Source organism: Cololabis saira, chromosome 9 (assembly GCF_033807715.1).
Source record: "Cololabis saira isolate AMF1-May2022 chromosome 9, fColSai1.1, whole genome shotgun sequence".
In the NCBI taxonomy this organism is placed as follows: domain Eukaryota; kingdom Metazoa; phylum Chordata; class Actinopteri; order Beloniformes; family Belonidae; genus Cololabis; species Cololabis saira.
Window position 1 is genome coordinate 41,862,265 of NC_084595.1, and position 16,424 is coordinate 41,878,688.

General features: G+C 42.7%; 2 protein-coding genes across 2 annotated transcripts in view; one reads left to right on the top strand and one right to left on the bottom strand.

Annotated features, from left to right (window-relative positions):
* The first annotated feature begins 2,125 nt into the window (after window positions 1-2,125).
* Window positions 2,126-2,832, top strand: cmlc1 (cardiac myosin light chain-1). Its single transcript, XM_061729608.1, has one exon. The coding sequence runs from the start codon at window positions 2,156-2,158 to the stop codon at window positions 2,747-2,749; it is 594 nt and encodes a 197-aa protein (XP_061585592.1). The 5' UTR covers window positions 2,126-2,155; the 3' UTR covers window positions 2,750-2,832.
* A 4,737-nt stretch (window positions 2,833-7,569) lies between these two features.
* Window positions 7,570-16,424, bottom strand: part of LOC133450756 (regulator of G-protein signaling 3-like) — a 45,275-nt gene continuing 36,420 nt past the window's right edge. Inside the window, exons 15-24 of the mRNA XM_061729609.1 lie at window positions 16,228-16,311; window positions 14,926-15,037; window positions 13,792-13,961; window positions 12,209-12,683; window positions 10,352-10,569; window positions 10,104-10,147; window positions 9,931-10,029; window positions 9,586-9,647; window positions 8,136-8,302; window positions 7,570-8,064 (exon numbers count right to left, since the gene is read on the bottom strand). Coding sequence (XP_061585593.1) covers window positions 7,849-8,064; window positions 8,136-8,302; window positions 9,586-9,647; window positions 9,931-10,029; window positions 10,104-10,147; window positions 10,352-10,569; window positions 12,209-12,683; window positions 13,792-13,961; window positions 14,926-15,037; window positions 16,228-16,311 — 1,647 coding nt within the window. The 3' untranslated portion in view covers window positions 7,570-7,848. The remainder of the gene's footprint in view (window positions 8,065-8,135; window positions 8,303-9,585; window positions 9,648-9,930; window positions 10,030-10,103; window positions 10,148-10,351; window positions 10,570-12,208; window positions 12,684-13,791; window positions 13,962-14,925; window positions 15,038-16,227; window positions 16,312-16,424) is intronic.

The window sequence follows — 16,424 nt, forward strand, 5'->3', positions numbered from 1 at the left end:
CAATCAGGACTAGTAGCGCTGAAACAAGGGCTAGGACTGAAACCAGGGCTAGTGTTAAAACCACTAGAACTGAAACCAAGACTAAAAGAGATTGAACCAAGACTAGTGGACTTGAAACCAGGACTAAAACTGTAACCAGGACCATCCAAGCTGAACCTAGGACTAATAGAACTGATACCAGGACTAGTAGAACTGACACCAGGGCTAGTAGAACTGACACCAGGACTAGTAGAACTGACACCAGGACTAGTAGAACTGATACCAGGACTAGTAGAACTGACACCAGGACTAGTAGAACTGATACCAGGACTAATAGAACTGACACCAGGACTAGCAGAGCTTAATCAATGGAGCTGAAACGAGCACTATAACTGAAGCCAGTACGAGTGTAGCTGAAAACAGGTCAAGCCAAACTGAAACCAGGACTAGTGTAGTTTAAACCAGACCTAACGGAACTAAAAGCAGGACAAGAAGAGATTAAACCAAGATTTCCAAAGCTGAAACCAGGGTAATTATATCCGAAACCTGTTCTAGTAGAGCTGCAACCAGGACTAGTGGAACTGAAACCAGGACCAGTAGAGATTAACCCAGGACTAGAGCTGAAACCAAGACTGTCAGAGCTACAACTAGGACTAGTGGAACTAAAACCAGGACTAAAGGAGATTGAACCAGGAGTAATGTAATTGCTACCAGAACACGAGCTGAAACCAGGACTAGAGCTAGAACTACAACTATTAGAACTCACACCAGGAGTAGTAGAACTATAACCAAGGCCAGTAGACCCGAAACCAGGACTAGGGGTGTAACCCGGACTAGTGGAACTAAAACCAGGGCTGACGGATTTGAAACCAAACGAGAGCTGAAACTAGAACTTGTAGAACAAAAGTCCAGACAAGTAGAACAGACACCAGGGTGAGCAGAACTGAAACCAGGACTAGTGGAGCTGAAACCGCTTGTCCGCTTGTTCTGCCCATTTACAAACTTTTAGAAGAAGCAGTGTTGGGCAGAGTCATGTTCTACCAACATCTAGTAAGATAAAGAGGAGGCTGTGGAGTCAACGGATCAAGGTATCGTCCCCAGTAACCGAGTTGTAAAAAAAAATCAGGGGGGATGGTGGATTTTATCATATGGGGACAGATAATTTGTGCTGATTACAAATAATATAATATATTACAAATAATAGCAGTGACCAAAACACCTGCAGAAATACTGCAGGAATGACATAGCAGCAGTTAAATGCAGCCTTCTGTAAGCTTTAAATATCCACTGGACTTACATCAAATACATCAAAACACAACAATAAAAAACACTTTTCTGAACTTATCAATATGATTCTGTCCTTCACAGGATAAGTAAAATGGATCACTGCAAAAACTCAAAATCTTAACAAGAATATTTGTCTTACTTCTAGTTAAAATGTCTCATTTTAGTAAAAAAAAATCTCATTACACTTAAAACAAGACTCATCACTGGAAAAAACAACAATTTCACCCGTTTCAAGTAGATTTTCACTTGAAATAAGTAGAAAAATCTGCCAGTGGAACAAGATTTCTTTGCTTGTAATAAGAAGATAAATCTTGTCCCACTGGCAGATTTTTCTACTTATTTCAAGTGAAAGTTTACTTGAAACAGGTAAAAATTGTCAAATAAGTTATTTTTCTGGTGTTATTTTTCTGGTGATGACTCTAAATGTTGAAATAGCAGTAAAACCACATTCATTGATGAAATGACATAAGGGATGGAAAGGAGGGATGTCAGTTTTACAGGGGGATGATTTGGACCGTTTTTATTTCAGGGGGGATGCCATCCCCCCTCATCCCCCCTCATCCCCCCTCAACTCCAGTACTGATCGTCCCTGTGTCTGGTGTTTGAGACTGGTCTTGGGGGGTTGTTATTCTGGGCCAACAGTTAGTTGACCCTGTTGGTGCAGTTTTGAGGAAAGGACCAGTCTGCAGGACATACCAGGACCTGCTGGACCTGCTCTTTGTGCTCCCAGAATAAAACCATCTTCTTATCTCCCGAGTGGTTCTATTTCAGTTCTCTTCCATCTTTGGTCAGTTGCCTCTCCTTGTGTGCTCTCTCTCTCTCTCACATTCCTGCACGCAGCTCCTATAAAGCCTGGACAGGACCCTCCTCAGTCTCTGTCTGCAGCAGCATGGCTCCGAAGAAGGTGGAACCCAAGAAGACGGAGGTCAAGAAGGTGGAGCCCAAGAAGGAGGAGCCTCCCCCTCCGCCCAAGCCCGTGGAGCCGGAGCCCAAACCCCCGGAGGTCGACCTGAAGAGCATCGTGGTGGAATTCTCCCCTGACCAGATTGAGGAGTTCAGGGACGCCTTCACGCTGTTTGACGAGACGCCGACAGGCGAGATGAAGATCCGGTTTGCCCAGTGCGGCGATGTGCTGCGGGCGCTGGGACACAACCCCACCAACGACGAGGTGCTGAAGCTGCTGGGGAGGCCCAAGGCGGAGGAGATGAACGTCCAGCTGCTGGACTTCGACAGCTTCCTGCCCATGCTGCAGCACGTGGCGCGCTCCAAGGAGCAGGGCAGCTTTGAGGACTTCGTGGAGGGGCTGCGCGTCTTCGACAAGGAGGGAAACGGCACGGTGATGGGCGCGGAGCTACGTCACGTCCTCGCCACACTGGGGGAGAAGATGAAGGAGGATGAAGTGGACCGGCTCATGGCGGGACAGGAGGATGCCAACGGACACATCAACTACACGGAGTTTGTCAAACACATCCTGGCGGGATGAAGGGGTCACGCACAGGTTTTCAATGAAAATGTGTCTCCCTGTGACATCACAACCCTGTCTGTAATGAAAGTTGTTTCTGCTCGTGTGGACTCAACGTTTGTTCTGCTGCGACTTTAAAAACAAGAACATGTAGAAGTTTCTGGATCCTTCTAGAACTGAAGACATTTCCAATAATCTGTAATCTGTCATTTCACTAAAGATGTTATGAACCGTCATGTGTCAAAGATATCATTTTAATAAATGTGTATTTGTCCCACGCTTTTATGGAATAGAAGCCTCTAAAGCATTTGCAGCATTGTGAGTGAACGTCACCCTTTCTGAAGGTGGAAGATGAACGGGGGGGATAATCCCTGGTTGACCTCTGAACTTCCATCTAGGGCAGGGGTCGGCAACCCAAAATGTAGAAAGAGCCATATTGGACCAAAAACGTAAAAAACAAATATGTCTGGAAAAAATGAAAAGTCTTGTATGTATAAGCCTTAGAATGAAGGCAAATGGCGAAAGGCGAAATCTCGAGAAAAAAGTCGAAATGTTGAGAAAAATGTCGAAATGTCGAGGAAATAGTCAGAATTTCGTGAAAAAAGTCGAAATGTCGAGAAAAAAGTCAAAATTTTGAGAAAAAAGTCGAAATGGCGAGAAAAAAGTCAAAATTTCGAGAAAAAAGTCGAAATGTTGAGAAAATAATCAGAATTTTGTGAAAAAAGTCAAAATGTCGAGAAAAAAGTTGAAATGTCGAGATTAAAAAGGAAAGGAAAAAGGAAGAAAAAAGAGGAAAAAAAGGAAAAAAAGAAGAAAAAAAAGAAAAAAAGGAAAAAAAAGACAAAAAAGAGAAAAAAAGGAAAAAAGAAGGAATAAAGGGAAAAAAAAGAAGAAGAAAAAAAAAAAAAAAGGTCAAACATTTTTGAAAATCTAGAGCCGCGGGTTGCCGACCCCTGGTCTAGGGAATGTATCATGTGCTTGTCTGACGGCTTACACGATCCCAAAGGGTTTGGAAATCCATCAAATCCCTCTCAGTGACAGAGCTCACTCTTCGGCCAGGTATAGGGGAAATGAGTCAACTATGGTTGTAGATAAAAATGAAATACTTGCTTCAACAGGAACTTCAGTTTTCACCCCTTTATGGTTGGTGAAGAACATAGTTTTCAAGCTTTCAAACTTCTGGAGGCCATAAATAACATGGCCCAGATCTTACTTAATGAAAATTGCTGCCAAATTTGCTACAGAACCCCTCACCTACATTTTCAAACTCACTTTACTAAATAATGACATTCCTAAGACGGGGAAGATGGCATTTCCTCTTTTTAAAGGGCGAGACCCTTCTTATTTAAGTAACTATTTTCCAAATGTCTTATTAAACATCTTAAAGGGTCTGATTGATGAACATTGTGTGTGGGGTTGTAAGCTGCTGAGTCAGCTGTATCTGACATCATCACACTACAGGCCACCGATTGGTCGGGGGATTGAGTCAGACGTCTGAGTCAGGAGGAGGAAATCAGAGAAAGAGCAACTCGCGGCTTCTTCATTTTATTCAACCAGCAATGGCAGCAAAAGTCTGTTTCATGATCCAACTCTGAGGTGCAGATGTTCATAAACCTGGTGCTGAGGAGAAAATTAAAAAAGGATCTAGACGGAGATAAGGAACGACCAGATCTACCAAGAGCTCTGTCACTTCATAGCTGCTCACGACTCCAGCTGACTTTTCAGCAGCACAGAGACAAACTGAAAAAAATTAAGAAGCTTCTCTCTCTCTCATTTTTTACCTTGATATCAAACACAAGCCACAGACCCAGCAGCACATCTATCATCTCCTCCAGGTTTTACATCTTTAGAGTTGTTGTCGTCTTCCTTTAGTTCACACAATCAAATACGTCACAGCAGCTTCACTCCAACCTCCTACTTCTGCTCCAGGTGCTGAATTGTTATGGAAAAGAAACCAGGCCGAGTTGAGATGAGAAGGGCTGAGTAGGTGCTAGTGTAGTGTGCAGAAGTAGAGTCAATGCTGTCCTTTCTTGGCAAGTGCTGCAGTGTTTCTTGACAGGGAGAAGTACTCGCTGATGTGCACCCCCAGAAATTTAGTCTTGTACTATTTTATCTGTACAAGACTAAGCATGCATCTGGGCAGCACGGTGGCTTAGTGGTTAGCACTGTTGCCTCACAGCAAGAAGGTCCCGGTTTGACTCCCAGGCCCGGCAGGGGTCTTTCTGTGTGGAGTTTGCATGTTCTCCCCGTGCTTGCGTGGGTTTCCTCCGGTTACTCCGGCTTCCTCCCACAGTCCAAAAACATTCATAGTAGGTTAACTGATGATTCTAAAATTGCCCGTAGGTGTGAGCGTGAGTGTGATTGTGAGCATGGTTTGTGTGTCTATATGTGGCCCTGTGATGGACTGGTGACCTGTCCAGGGTGTAACTGAAATGAGCTGGGATAAGCTCCAGCAGACCCCTGTGACCCCACAAGGGATAAAGCGGGTAAGATAATGGATGGATGGATGGACTATTTTATCTGCACATCAATCAGGGTTCAGGAAAAACATGGCACCATCTCAGCAGCGATAAACTTATGTAAATGACGTATTCTGTCACCGATAGAAAGCTTCTCTTTTTATCGATATGTAAAAAGCCCTTGACTTAGTGATCGCATCTAATAATGAAACAGGCTTTTAAATACAGGCCTCTCAGAACAAGCAGGGGACTGGTTCTGCAATTATCTTTCTAATAGAACTCAAAGCATAATCTCTGTTCTAATGCTCCGTCAGGTACAAGGGTTTTGCCACAGGGTTCTATTCTTGGTCCACTTCTGTCCACTATTCATATAAATAATGTGGGCCTTGATGTAACAGATTAAAACCTGTATGCTGATGATATGCTTCTGCATCAACATTCATACTAACTGTTGACTTTTTACAATGCAATTTCATTGTCCTCAGAAACTTATCTGACTGGAACTGTTCCCCCAATACAAACAAAACTAAATGTTTCATAATCTTCCTTCAGTGTTCACTCCTGGTGGATCTGTCGTGGAAGCTGTTAAGTGTTTTAAATACCTGGGGGTTTTAACTGATGACTCTTTGACTTTTAAATCCAGAGGTGGGTAGTAACGAGTTACATTTACTCCGTTACATTTACTTGAGTAAGTTTTGGGAAAATTTTGTACTTTTAGGAGTAGTTTTGAATCACTATACTTTTTACTTTTACTTGAGTAGATTTGTGAAGGAGAAACTGTTACTCTTACTCCGCTACATTAGGCTACATTGAGCTGTTACTTTTCTTTTATCCCTTTTATCCACGTACACGTCAATCTCATGACATCACTGGGTGATTCTTTGGGAAAAATGTTTCTTTTTGCATGTTTTGAGTTCCTGCTAAACCCCAATCAGACTAGATTATCTTCATTAATGACCCTGTTGCTCAAGTCAGTGAAAATGGATGAAACCAGAACTAACATTCAGTCCCAACAGTAAACTACAGGTCACCTAAACCATTTCCGCCTTTCAGCTGTGGAAAAAAACCAGACAGAGGAAGAAGTGGGGGTCCATCACAGTTGTTTTTATTGTGAACCTTCTCATCTGCTGCTCCAACAAGTGATAATAATCTAACTCAGCTCTAGTGAGTAATCATGAACTCAGGTTAGTGAGTTAAAACGCCTCTGGAGACATAGACACGTTCACAAGCTCTTCATGGCTTTTGCAGCCATGTTACATGATAAGTTAGTACCCCTTCTTCTTATCATTTTCCCTTTATAAATCTGATGGTAGTGGGCCTTCACAGAAATATAAGCTCACTTCAACAACATGACACTTGTTTCACATTCATGTAACACAAATACAGCAAAAAAGTGCCCCCTAACTGATTCTGGAGGATTTAAGGGTTAAAGCCTCCTGCCGATCATCATCATCATCATCATCATCATCATCATCATCGACTGACTCGTCACCTCAGAGTGACTGATCATCACCTTTGATGGAGTGATATTCCCCTCTGAGTGACTGATCGGCATATCCGGGCAACTGATCATCAACAGGAGTTCAGACCCCTAGAAGAGCAGATGTTCTGGCGGTTTGGTGGTGTGGAGTACTCGAGTTGTGGGGGGATGAGGGGAGATGGCATCCCCCTGTGAAATAAAAACGGTCAAAATCCTCCCCCCTGTAAAACTGCCACCCCCCCCTTTCCATCCCTTATGTCATTTCATCAATGAATGTGGTTTTACTGCTATTTCAACATTTAGAGTCATCACCAGAAAAAATAACACCAGAAAAATTACTTATTTGACAATTCTCACCTGTTTCAAGTAGATTTTCACTTGAAATAAGTAGGAAAATCTGCCAGTGGGACAAGATTTATCTTCTTATTACAAGCAAAAAAAATCTTGTTCCACTGGCAGATTTTTCTACTTATTTCAAGTGAAAATCTACTTGAAACAGGTGAAATTTGTTGTTTTTTCCAGTGATGAGGCTTGATTTAAGTGTAATGGGATTTTTTTACTAAAATGACACATTTTAACTAGAAATAAGACAAATATTCTTGTTAAGATTTTGAGTTTTTGCAGTGATCCATTTTACTTACCCCCCTGATTTTTTTTTACAACTCGAGTACTGGTGGTGTGGAGCATCAAGGTGTGTGATAACAGAATGTCAAGAGGGAAACACATCAGCAACAGTCTTAAAGAAGCAGTATTTGCTTTGGAAGTTACTTTTCTTCCCAGGAGAGGATCCCATACACCACAGAACCCCCACCCCCCCCAAAAAATAATACATTTGAAAGTCTGAACAAGTCTCCACATGAACAGGTTAGTCTTCTCTACATGTGACACGTCTGACTCAGTGAGACAAAGATACAAATTTTATTTGACTATATAAATCATTTTTATGTCATTTTGAGAGCTTAAGAAAATACGTAGAATAAAGCTTTTGTTAGAGACACATTTAAATAGAAACTATCTGAATCTGAGCTGTGCATCATTGGTATTAGTTAATAGCACTAGAACTAACATTTCCCATGATTCAGCTGTGTAGATGAGTCTTTCATTGGTTGGTTTCCAGCCAATCAGAAACCCTTAGATGGTTCTGATTGGTCTGTCCACCAATTAGCGCTCTTCTCCTGCGCTCACGAGTCGCTGGCAGATCTGCTCTGACTGGCCGGCCCCATCTCTGAGTTACAATTGGCCAGCTGGGCATAGAGGCGGGACTTGAGGAACCGTGGATAGCTGTCAGTCTCCATCAGGCTGAAGATCTGGTCCTGGGCCAGCTGGAAGGAGGTGGGAGTCACACCGAGATGCAGACTCTGACCGGTCAAATCCCGGACGGATGAGTCCACGTTAACCTGGAGACAGAGCGCTGGGTCACATGACCAGTCGTTGGACCAATCAGAAGAGATGGAGGTAGTGCCGTTACCTGTCTGGCTGCTTTTGTGGAAATAAACTCATCGTAGATCTTCATTGCTCTCAGCACCATCTTGTTGTAGGGAGGGGTCTTCTTAAATCTCTCCGCCGCCAACCAGAAGTCAAGGTTCTCCTCGCTGAACTCGGACCTTAGGAAGTGACGAAACACCGCCAGCCCATCTGACCAATGACAACGAGAGAGCAGGACTTTCAGCCAGGACCCAGTCCACTCACCTAAGCTCCTCCATTAATGAATATTCGCTAATGTTGTCCCGATCAATCGGCCACCCGATCGATCGGGACACGTCATTTTCAAAAGATCGGGATCGGCCAAAAAAGTATCGGGACATACTGTTATGGCTCGGCCGGCTGGTCTCCGACTCCGCGACCCGGTAGCGTGGAGTCACTGCAGCTGCAGCTCAGAGCGGCTCCAGGCCAGTTTGTCTTATTTGTTTGCTTGTTGCTCTGTGCCTATCTTTTAACATATATCAATTATTAAATTGTTTTATAATTGTATTTAACAATACAGACAGTTGATGTGTGTTTATTATAAGATAACGAGACGGCGGCTGAAGAGACGTTTGTGCTGGAGGGGAAGGAAGCGTGGCTAACAGAGAGCTAACAACAGCTAGGATAGGCTCAGATTAACGGTCTGAAAGTTTTAAAAACAAAGAAAAGCTGTCGGAGAAAAGTGACTGTAGTGTTATGTAAATGATTATCCGTCACTCGTAAATCATCTTTTGGTCCACTTTATTGACTCAGTGACAACACAGCGATGACGGACTGCTGTTTTGCGGTTTTGGGGGCTGGTGTTACGGTCTAAACCGTCCGTCTCTGAACAACCACACTTGGTTCCTATGCTCTGCGTGACATCATTACAACACAGTGACAGAAAACTATAACAGCCGCGATTAATATCTGCTGCTATTCATTTCATGCTGTTGAGAATTCTGCACTACGGTTAAGCCAAAATGTATTTTAATTTTCTTATTGATTGTGAGTTTGACTGGATGTCATTCAACTTTTGAACCTAGTAGGTAAACTGCCTCCTTTTGAAGTGAAATTGATTTATTTTTGTTATTGCACTATTCTGCGCTTTTTGTTTTAGTTTACAATTTCATGTTTCTACATTTTGTAGCACCAGTGCTGATAAGCTTTGTTTTGATCCAATGATGTCCATGTTGGAGAGAATGGACAATACATTTTTTTACTTAATTTACTTTACTTTTTTTACATTACTTTTTTTTTACTTTACTTTTTTACTTAATTCATTGCCAATATGTATCTGATCGGGAAAAAGTATTGGAAATGTATCGGGAGCCAAAAAAAGTGATCGGATCGGGAAAAATTGGGATTGGCAGATACTCAAACTCAAGTGATCGGGATCGGATCGGGAGCTAAAAAATCCTGATCGGGACAACCCTAATATTCGCTCGACACAAAGACGAGGTACGTTCTCTTACACTGATTGGTTAGCAGAGCCTCCAGACTTTCTCCCCACCTCATCACCTCAGCCCGACTTGGTCTGAAAAACAGAAAAAATACAACTCAGCCTTCCTGCAACCAGGAGAACCCCTCACAACCTGCTGGAACCAGCTGAAACCTTCTTTGACTTGGCAGAACCTGCTGGAACCCCGTTGAATCTACCCCAAACTACTGGAACTAGCTGGAACTTGCTGAAACCTGTTGGAAGCTTGCAGAACCTGCTCAAACCTGTTGCAGCAATCTAGAATCTGGAAGAATTTGGAGTAAGGGTCAGGATCTGGATTTACAGTCCAGTTCAGGATCAAACTGAGATATTTTCCCACCTGTTGTTTCTCAGAGCTTTCTCCAAGCTGTTTCCATGGATACCGGTACCATTTTTCCGTCTTCGCAGAAACGCCAAGCGGCTTCGAACATCAGCAGCCCTGAGGGGTGGCGAGAACGAGTTAAAGTGACAGAAAGTCAGAGAAATCAGCGGCACGTGTGTTTGTTTACATACAAACTCTTCTTCTTATTCAGCCGATGGTGCAGGGAATCTTGATCCTGGGGGAGAAACATGGCCATTAGACTTGATCATATTGTGTCCTTGCGTACTGCAAACAGACAACTTCTGTTCTTATAGACGCTGTATAGATAAAATTCAATTGAATTGAAACTGATTTTAATTGGCTCATTCTGCTCTCAACTGCGTTTTGCTGGCTTGTACTGGTGTGAACTATATATTGGGTGGTTGTGGTCTGCCCTCACCTTGGTGCCGTTGAGCAGCAGCAGCAGCTGCTGCAGAGATGCTCCCTCCCTGGTCAGCTGTTTCCTCAGAGTCTGAGGGGAGGGCAGGGCGGGCCCGGGTCCCAGCCCCAGGTCGTAGGTGGTGGTGCGGGTGAGGGTGTCGATGGTGCTGTCAGACAGGAAGCGGGGCGATCGAGGTTCCTGAAGCAGAGAACCATCAGAGAACGACCTACGGAGAGCTGACACGGACGTGGAAGATGAATATCAATCAACCTGATCACCAATCACAATCATTTGTGAGTTCATGAAGTTCCTTTGACATTTTTTAATTGAATTGAATTTTGAATTGAAATTTTATTTCGAACATGAAACAGTAGTAGAAACAAAACAAAACAAAACAATAAATAAATGTAAATAAGAGAAAAAAGACAAAAATATAAATAAAAACATGCATCCATCATAATTAACATGCTCGAAAAGGAGAAGGAAGAAGTAAAGATGTATTAAATCCTACCCCCTAAACTCTATTTCATTATAATCAAAATTAATTTAACAAAAGATATATATATATATATATATATATATATATATATATATATATATATATATATATATACATACACATATACATACACATATACATACACATATATATACACACATACACACACACACACACACACACACACACAAACACAAACATACATACACATCCACATGCACTTATATATATATACTATATATATATATATATATATACACACATACATACATACACACAAGTGTTATATGAATATCAATAATAACACATCGTCACACCTATATACACTGATATAAATATATCCATTCATAAATTGATATATCAGTATCAACAATATACAAAAAAGAAAAGAAAAAAACCAACAAACAACTCATAACGGCAGAATCCCCCCCCCCCCCCCCCCCCCCCCCACCACATTCCTCCTTCTCACCAGTGACTGCTCCAGTTTTCCAAAGACGCTCCTCGGTAAAAGTTAACTTTAGCTCAACTTGACTTTTAATTTCCCTAAATGTGACCAGATAACAGCACCGTTGCTTTCCAGGGTCTGTTCCTCCCCAGAATGAAGCCTCAAGACCAGCCCTGGGGCCGGATTCACAAAACATTCTTAAGAAAAAAAATCTTCTTAAGTGTCATTTTTTTCATATTTCAAGTCATATTCTCCAAAAAAGTTCTAAGTATTTTCTCAACTTTCTTCTTAAGAAAAAACTTAAGAATAAATGGTATTCTTGAAATAAAAGTTCTCAAATTTGTTCTTGACTCTTTTCTTAACTTTAAGACAACCTTGACCTGTCTTAAAATTTCCTCTGTGAAAAGGTAATAATAATAATAATAATAATAATAATAATAATAATAATAATAATAATAATAATAATAATAATAATAATAATAATAATAATAATAATAGTAATAATAATAATAATAATAATAATAATAATAATAATAATGTTAGTTAGCGTGGTAGTTAATTATCATTAATTTTCCCCATTGTATTTTTTTTCGCACATTAACCTTGAAAAGTTCCTGCATCTCTTTTTCTCCTTCTCCATGTTTAGTGACTGACGGTTAAGACCCAAACTACCTGCATAAATGTTGTTTGTTGGCGCGTGCAATGCAATGACATATTTTAAGAAGTTCTTAAGTAGGAAAAATAAGAAATTCGTAAGAAATGACTTAATGACTAAAGTTCTTAAGACGGTTCTTAAGAAAATATTGAGGAATTGCACTTAAGAACTTTATTATGAACTTCTTAATTTTAGATCTTAAGACATTTCTTAAGATCGTTCTTAAGAACATATTGGTGAATCCGGCCCCTGACTGTTCTGTTCACATGAACTGACCTGCAGGTCTGTGGCTGAACAGCTCCTCCTCTTCATCGCTCTCCTCCTCCTCCTCCGCCTCACTGAGGTGGTGGGGGCTGAGCAGGAGCCCCCGCCCCCCAGCTCCTCCCACGCTCTCCGAGGTCTCCGAGGCGCTCTCGCCCTCCCCCTGCTGCCGCTCCTCCACCTCTTCCTCCTGCCTCCTCTTCCTCCTCCTCTCCACCTCGGCCTCCTCCGCGGCTCTCTCCTTCCAGACGGGACTCCTCAGAGTAGAGGAGAAGGAGGACGAGGAAGGGGGCGAGGGGACACTTCTGAAGGGGCTGCAGGAGGAGGAAAACTGGGGAACCGGGGGGGTGGGGGAGAGTAGAGGGGAGTAGCGGGAAGAGGGGGCCGGTCTGGCAGGATCACAGAGGGAGGAGAACGGAGAGGAGGGACGGCAGAGGAGGTCCGACTGACCCAGACAGAGGAGGTGAAGGTCTGAGGGGAGGTCTGAGAGCTGGGGGGACAAGAGAGAGATCAGCATGAAGGAACCTTCCAGGAACCACCAGCACAGGATCAATAGTTTAGTTTAAATGAACAGATCTGGTCAGCTCCAGCCCAGAACTGTTCACAATGACTATGTTTACATGCAGTCAATAACCCTTCTCTAACCGGAATATTAGTAATAACCCGGTTGCGCATGGCCAAGTAAACATCAATAGAGGGAATGCACATGACGTCACAGATGCAACTTCACAGCAGGTTACGCCCACTGAGTGTCAGAAAGACTGAGTGTCAGCGTAGATTTTCAGTTGAGCAACTCGAAACATCTAAAATGGGAAAGAGCTGTTGTGCAATCAACTGTACTCAAAGATTTAGGAAGAAATCAGAGTTATCGTTTTACAGACTGCCGAAAAATAAGCTTAAGAGAGACAAATGGATCGCTGCAATTCACAGAAACAACTGGATTCCAGGCACCGAAACGTGGATTTGTGGTTCCCATTTTGTATCAGGTAATGTTGGATTTTTGGGTAGCTAACGTTAAACGGTCAAATCATAAAGTTCTGTGTCTTCATCACTTTAATTTCACCAACAAATCCTGCCTTGAAGTCGTACCAAGCGTCAAGACTTTTGTATGCCTTCAAGCTTTGCTTCGTGTTTTTCCCCGGCGTAGAAATTAAGTACATATAAATATCAGGAAACTGGATTCGTGGCCAAATATTAATGTCCATGGACCACTGGTTCTTGGTAACTGTACCAAATATTAATGTCCATGGACCACTGGTTCTTGGTAACTGTACCAAATATTAATGTCCATGGACCACTGGTTCTTGGGGTAACTGTACAGGTCACTGTCAAGTCCAACTGCCTTTAAGTTAAGCTGATAATCGACTGTTATCCCTTGTTTTCCACAGTTTCCCCTACTAGTTGCAGCTGTTTTTGCCACTCAGTGCGAGTAAGGGGGCGTATTCGGGTTAAAAGGGTTATTGACTGCATGGAAATGCAGTCATTGATCCTGGTTCTGGGTTTGTGTCTGGACATCAGGACACTATTCTCTACAGGTGACTAAAGGAAGGCTCAGACCAGTGACTGGACTGTGCTGAGCTGACAGAGCTTCACCGTACCTGCTGGTGGTGTTCAGTTCTGGTGGCGAACAGCTGCAGGTGTATGTTGTCATGGAGACAGAGGCTGACACGGACCTTCTGCTCGGTACTGAAAGTCTCCAGGCTGAAGACACAGCGCCAGCAGCCCTGAGAGCTCTGCAGGAAGTAGATGTGGAGCGGTTCTGACGGCACTGGAAACAGGAACACACAGACACACACACAGACATACATCAAACCCTGGTCTTTGATTGGCTGACAGGTGTTACACTGATGTGAGTTTACAGAAGGGTGTGGCTTATGGGTTGAGTTTCTGTTTCATGATATGATGAAATAAACGCTTGTTCTGGTGGTCAGTCAGATCCATGGCGATTACAGTTCTGGATTCCAGGTGCCATTCCAGTTCTGAGAGCTCTTTTAATGCTGATAAACCTTGATTTCCTGCTCTTGTCAGGTGTGCTGGGACAAAGGGCCAGTCAGAAGAGCAGAGTCTCATGAGCATCATGGACCATACTGGTTTTACTGGACCTCAGTGCTGCTTGTGACACTGTAGCTTACAGCACGGCAGACTGGTTGTATCTGGACCTGACATATAGAGGGAATGTGCATGACGTCACAGATGCGACTTCACAGCAGGTTACGCCCACTGAGTGTCAGAAAGACTGAGTGTCAGAAAGACTGAGTGACAGCAACTGGAAAACATCTAAAATGGGAAAGAGCTGTTGTGCGATCGACTGTACTCATAGATTTAGCAAGAAATCTGAGTTATCGTTTTACAGACTGCCGAAAAATAAGCTTAAGAGAGACAAATGGATCGCTGCAATTCACAGAAACAACTGGATTCCAGACACTGAAACGTGGATTTGTGGTTCCCATTTTGTATCAGGTAATGTTGGATTTTTGGGTAGCTAACGTTAAACGGTTAAATCATAAAGTTCAGTGTCCTCATCACTTTAATTTCTACAACAAATCCTGCCTTGAAGTAGGACCAAGCGTCAATACTTTTGTATGCCTTCAAGCTTTGTTTCGTGTATTTCCCCGGCGTAAAAAAACAAGTACATATAAATATCAGGAAACTGGATTCGTGGACAAATATTAATGACTTAGTTCTGATTAAAACTCCTGGTCCTGGATCTGGACAGATGCAGCAGACAGTACCTTCTCTGATCTGTGCTGCGTTCAGGTACAGAGGACTCTGCAGGACATGACAGCCCCCGGCTTCATCCTCTCTGGTCAGCAGCAGCAGGTCGCTGTAAATCAGCACCGTCACCTGGAACACATCACACACCTACGTCACACAACTCCTGCAGTGAAGACTCCAAACATGTTCGTTTTAACATGTTGGCCCTAATCAATCATTCATCAGGAGAGTCGGAGAGTACAGGAAGGAGGTGGCAGCATGCATGGTATGTGTGCGACCGTGGAAGGTACTAGAGACAAGTATGCATGGACGCCTACAGGTCTATGGAGAAGGTGGAGTGAAAGAAACCATGTAGACCAGGGGTCGGCAACCCAAAATGTTTTAGAGCCATATTGGACCAAAAACACAAGAAACAAATATGTCTGGAGCCGCAAAAAATGAAAAGTCTTGTATAAGCCTTAGAATGAAGGCAGCACATGCTGCTTGTATCTATATTAGTTATAACTGGGGGAAGTTTTTTTTTTCATTATGCACTTCGAGAAAAAGGTGGAAATGTCGAGAAAAAAGTCGAAATTTCAAGATTAATGTTGAAGTATACTTTCGAGAAAAAAGTTGAAATGTCGAGATTCCTTTTGAAATACAATCTTGAGAAAAAAGTCAAAATTTCGAGAAAAAGTTTGAAATGTTGAGAAAAAAGTCGAAATGTCGAGAAAAAGTTTGAAATGTTGAAAAAATAAAAAAGGAAAGGAAAAAGGAAGAAAAAAAGGAAAAAAAAGAAAAAAAGGAAAAAAAGAAGAGAAAAAAAGAAGAGAAAAAGAGAAAAAAAGGAAAAAAAAGAAGAAGAAAAAAAGGAAAAAAAAGGTCAAACATTTTTGAAAAAGCTCCAGAGAGCTTCATGCGGCTCTAGAGCCGCGGGTTATCGACCGCTGATGTAGATGGTGGGAGCGAGCTTCAACGCCACCGATGCTGTCTGAACTAGCACCAGACACTTGTCTTATTGTGTTTTGAAGCATTTATGACATCAGCAGTTGCAGAGCAGGACTAAAACCCGGACCAGAGGAAACAGAGACCAAGGTCTCCGCTTGTACCCTGGATATGGTTGGTTTGGTCACGATAGGTGAGGGCAGGAACCTCGACCCACCGCTAACAGAGTCTCGTCTTTAGGAGAACGGGACAAAAAGACCAGAAACTCTTCATCAGTGGTATCCTCAACGACAGAGCTTCTTTTCAGAGGGTTAGAGCAACGTCAAGTTGCCTGAAATGTTTTGTGCATTTTTCTATGTGCAAGAAAAATAAATGAAATGCTCTCCTTCCGGTACCTTGGCAGGCAGCATGTCAGCCTGGTGCAGAATCACTTCTTCTGACAGGAGCAGAGTTCTGTCGTTCCCGCAGAGATCCAAAGGCTGAAAACAACAAAAGACAGTCAACAACTGTGACAGGACACGATATCTGACAGAGCTCTCTGGCAGGAGGGCCCGTTCCCTCGCAGAATCACTAGAGAACCAACAACAACATC

Excerpts from the sequence above, each read along its gene's own strand:
- cmlc1 (XM_061729608.1), top strand. The coding sequence starts at position 2,156 with ATGGCTCCGAAGAAGGTGGAACCCAAGAAGACGGAGGTCAAGAAGGTG.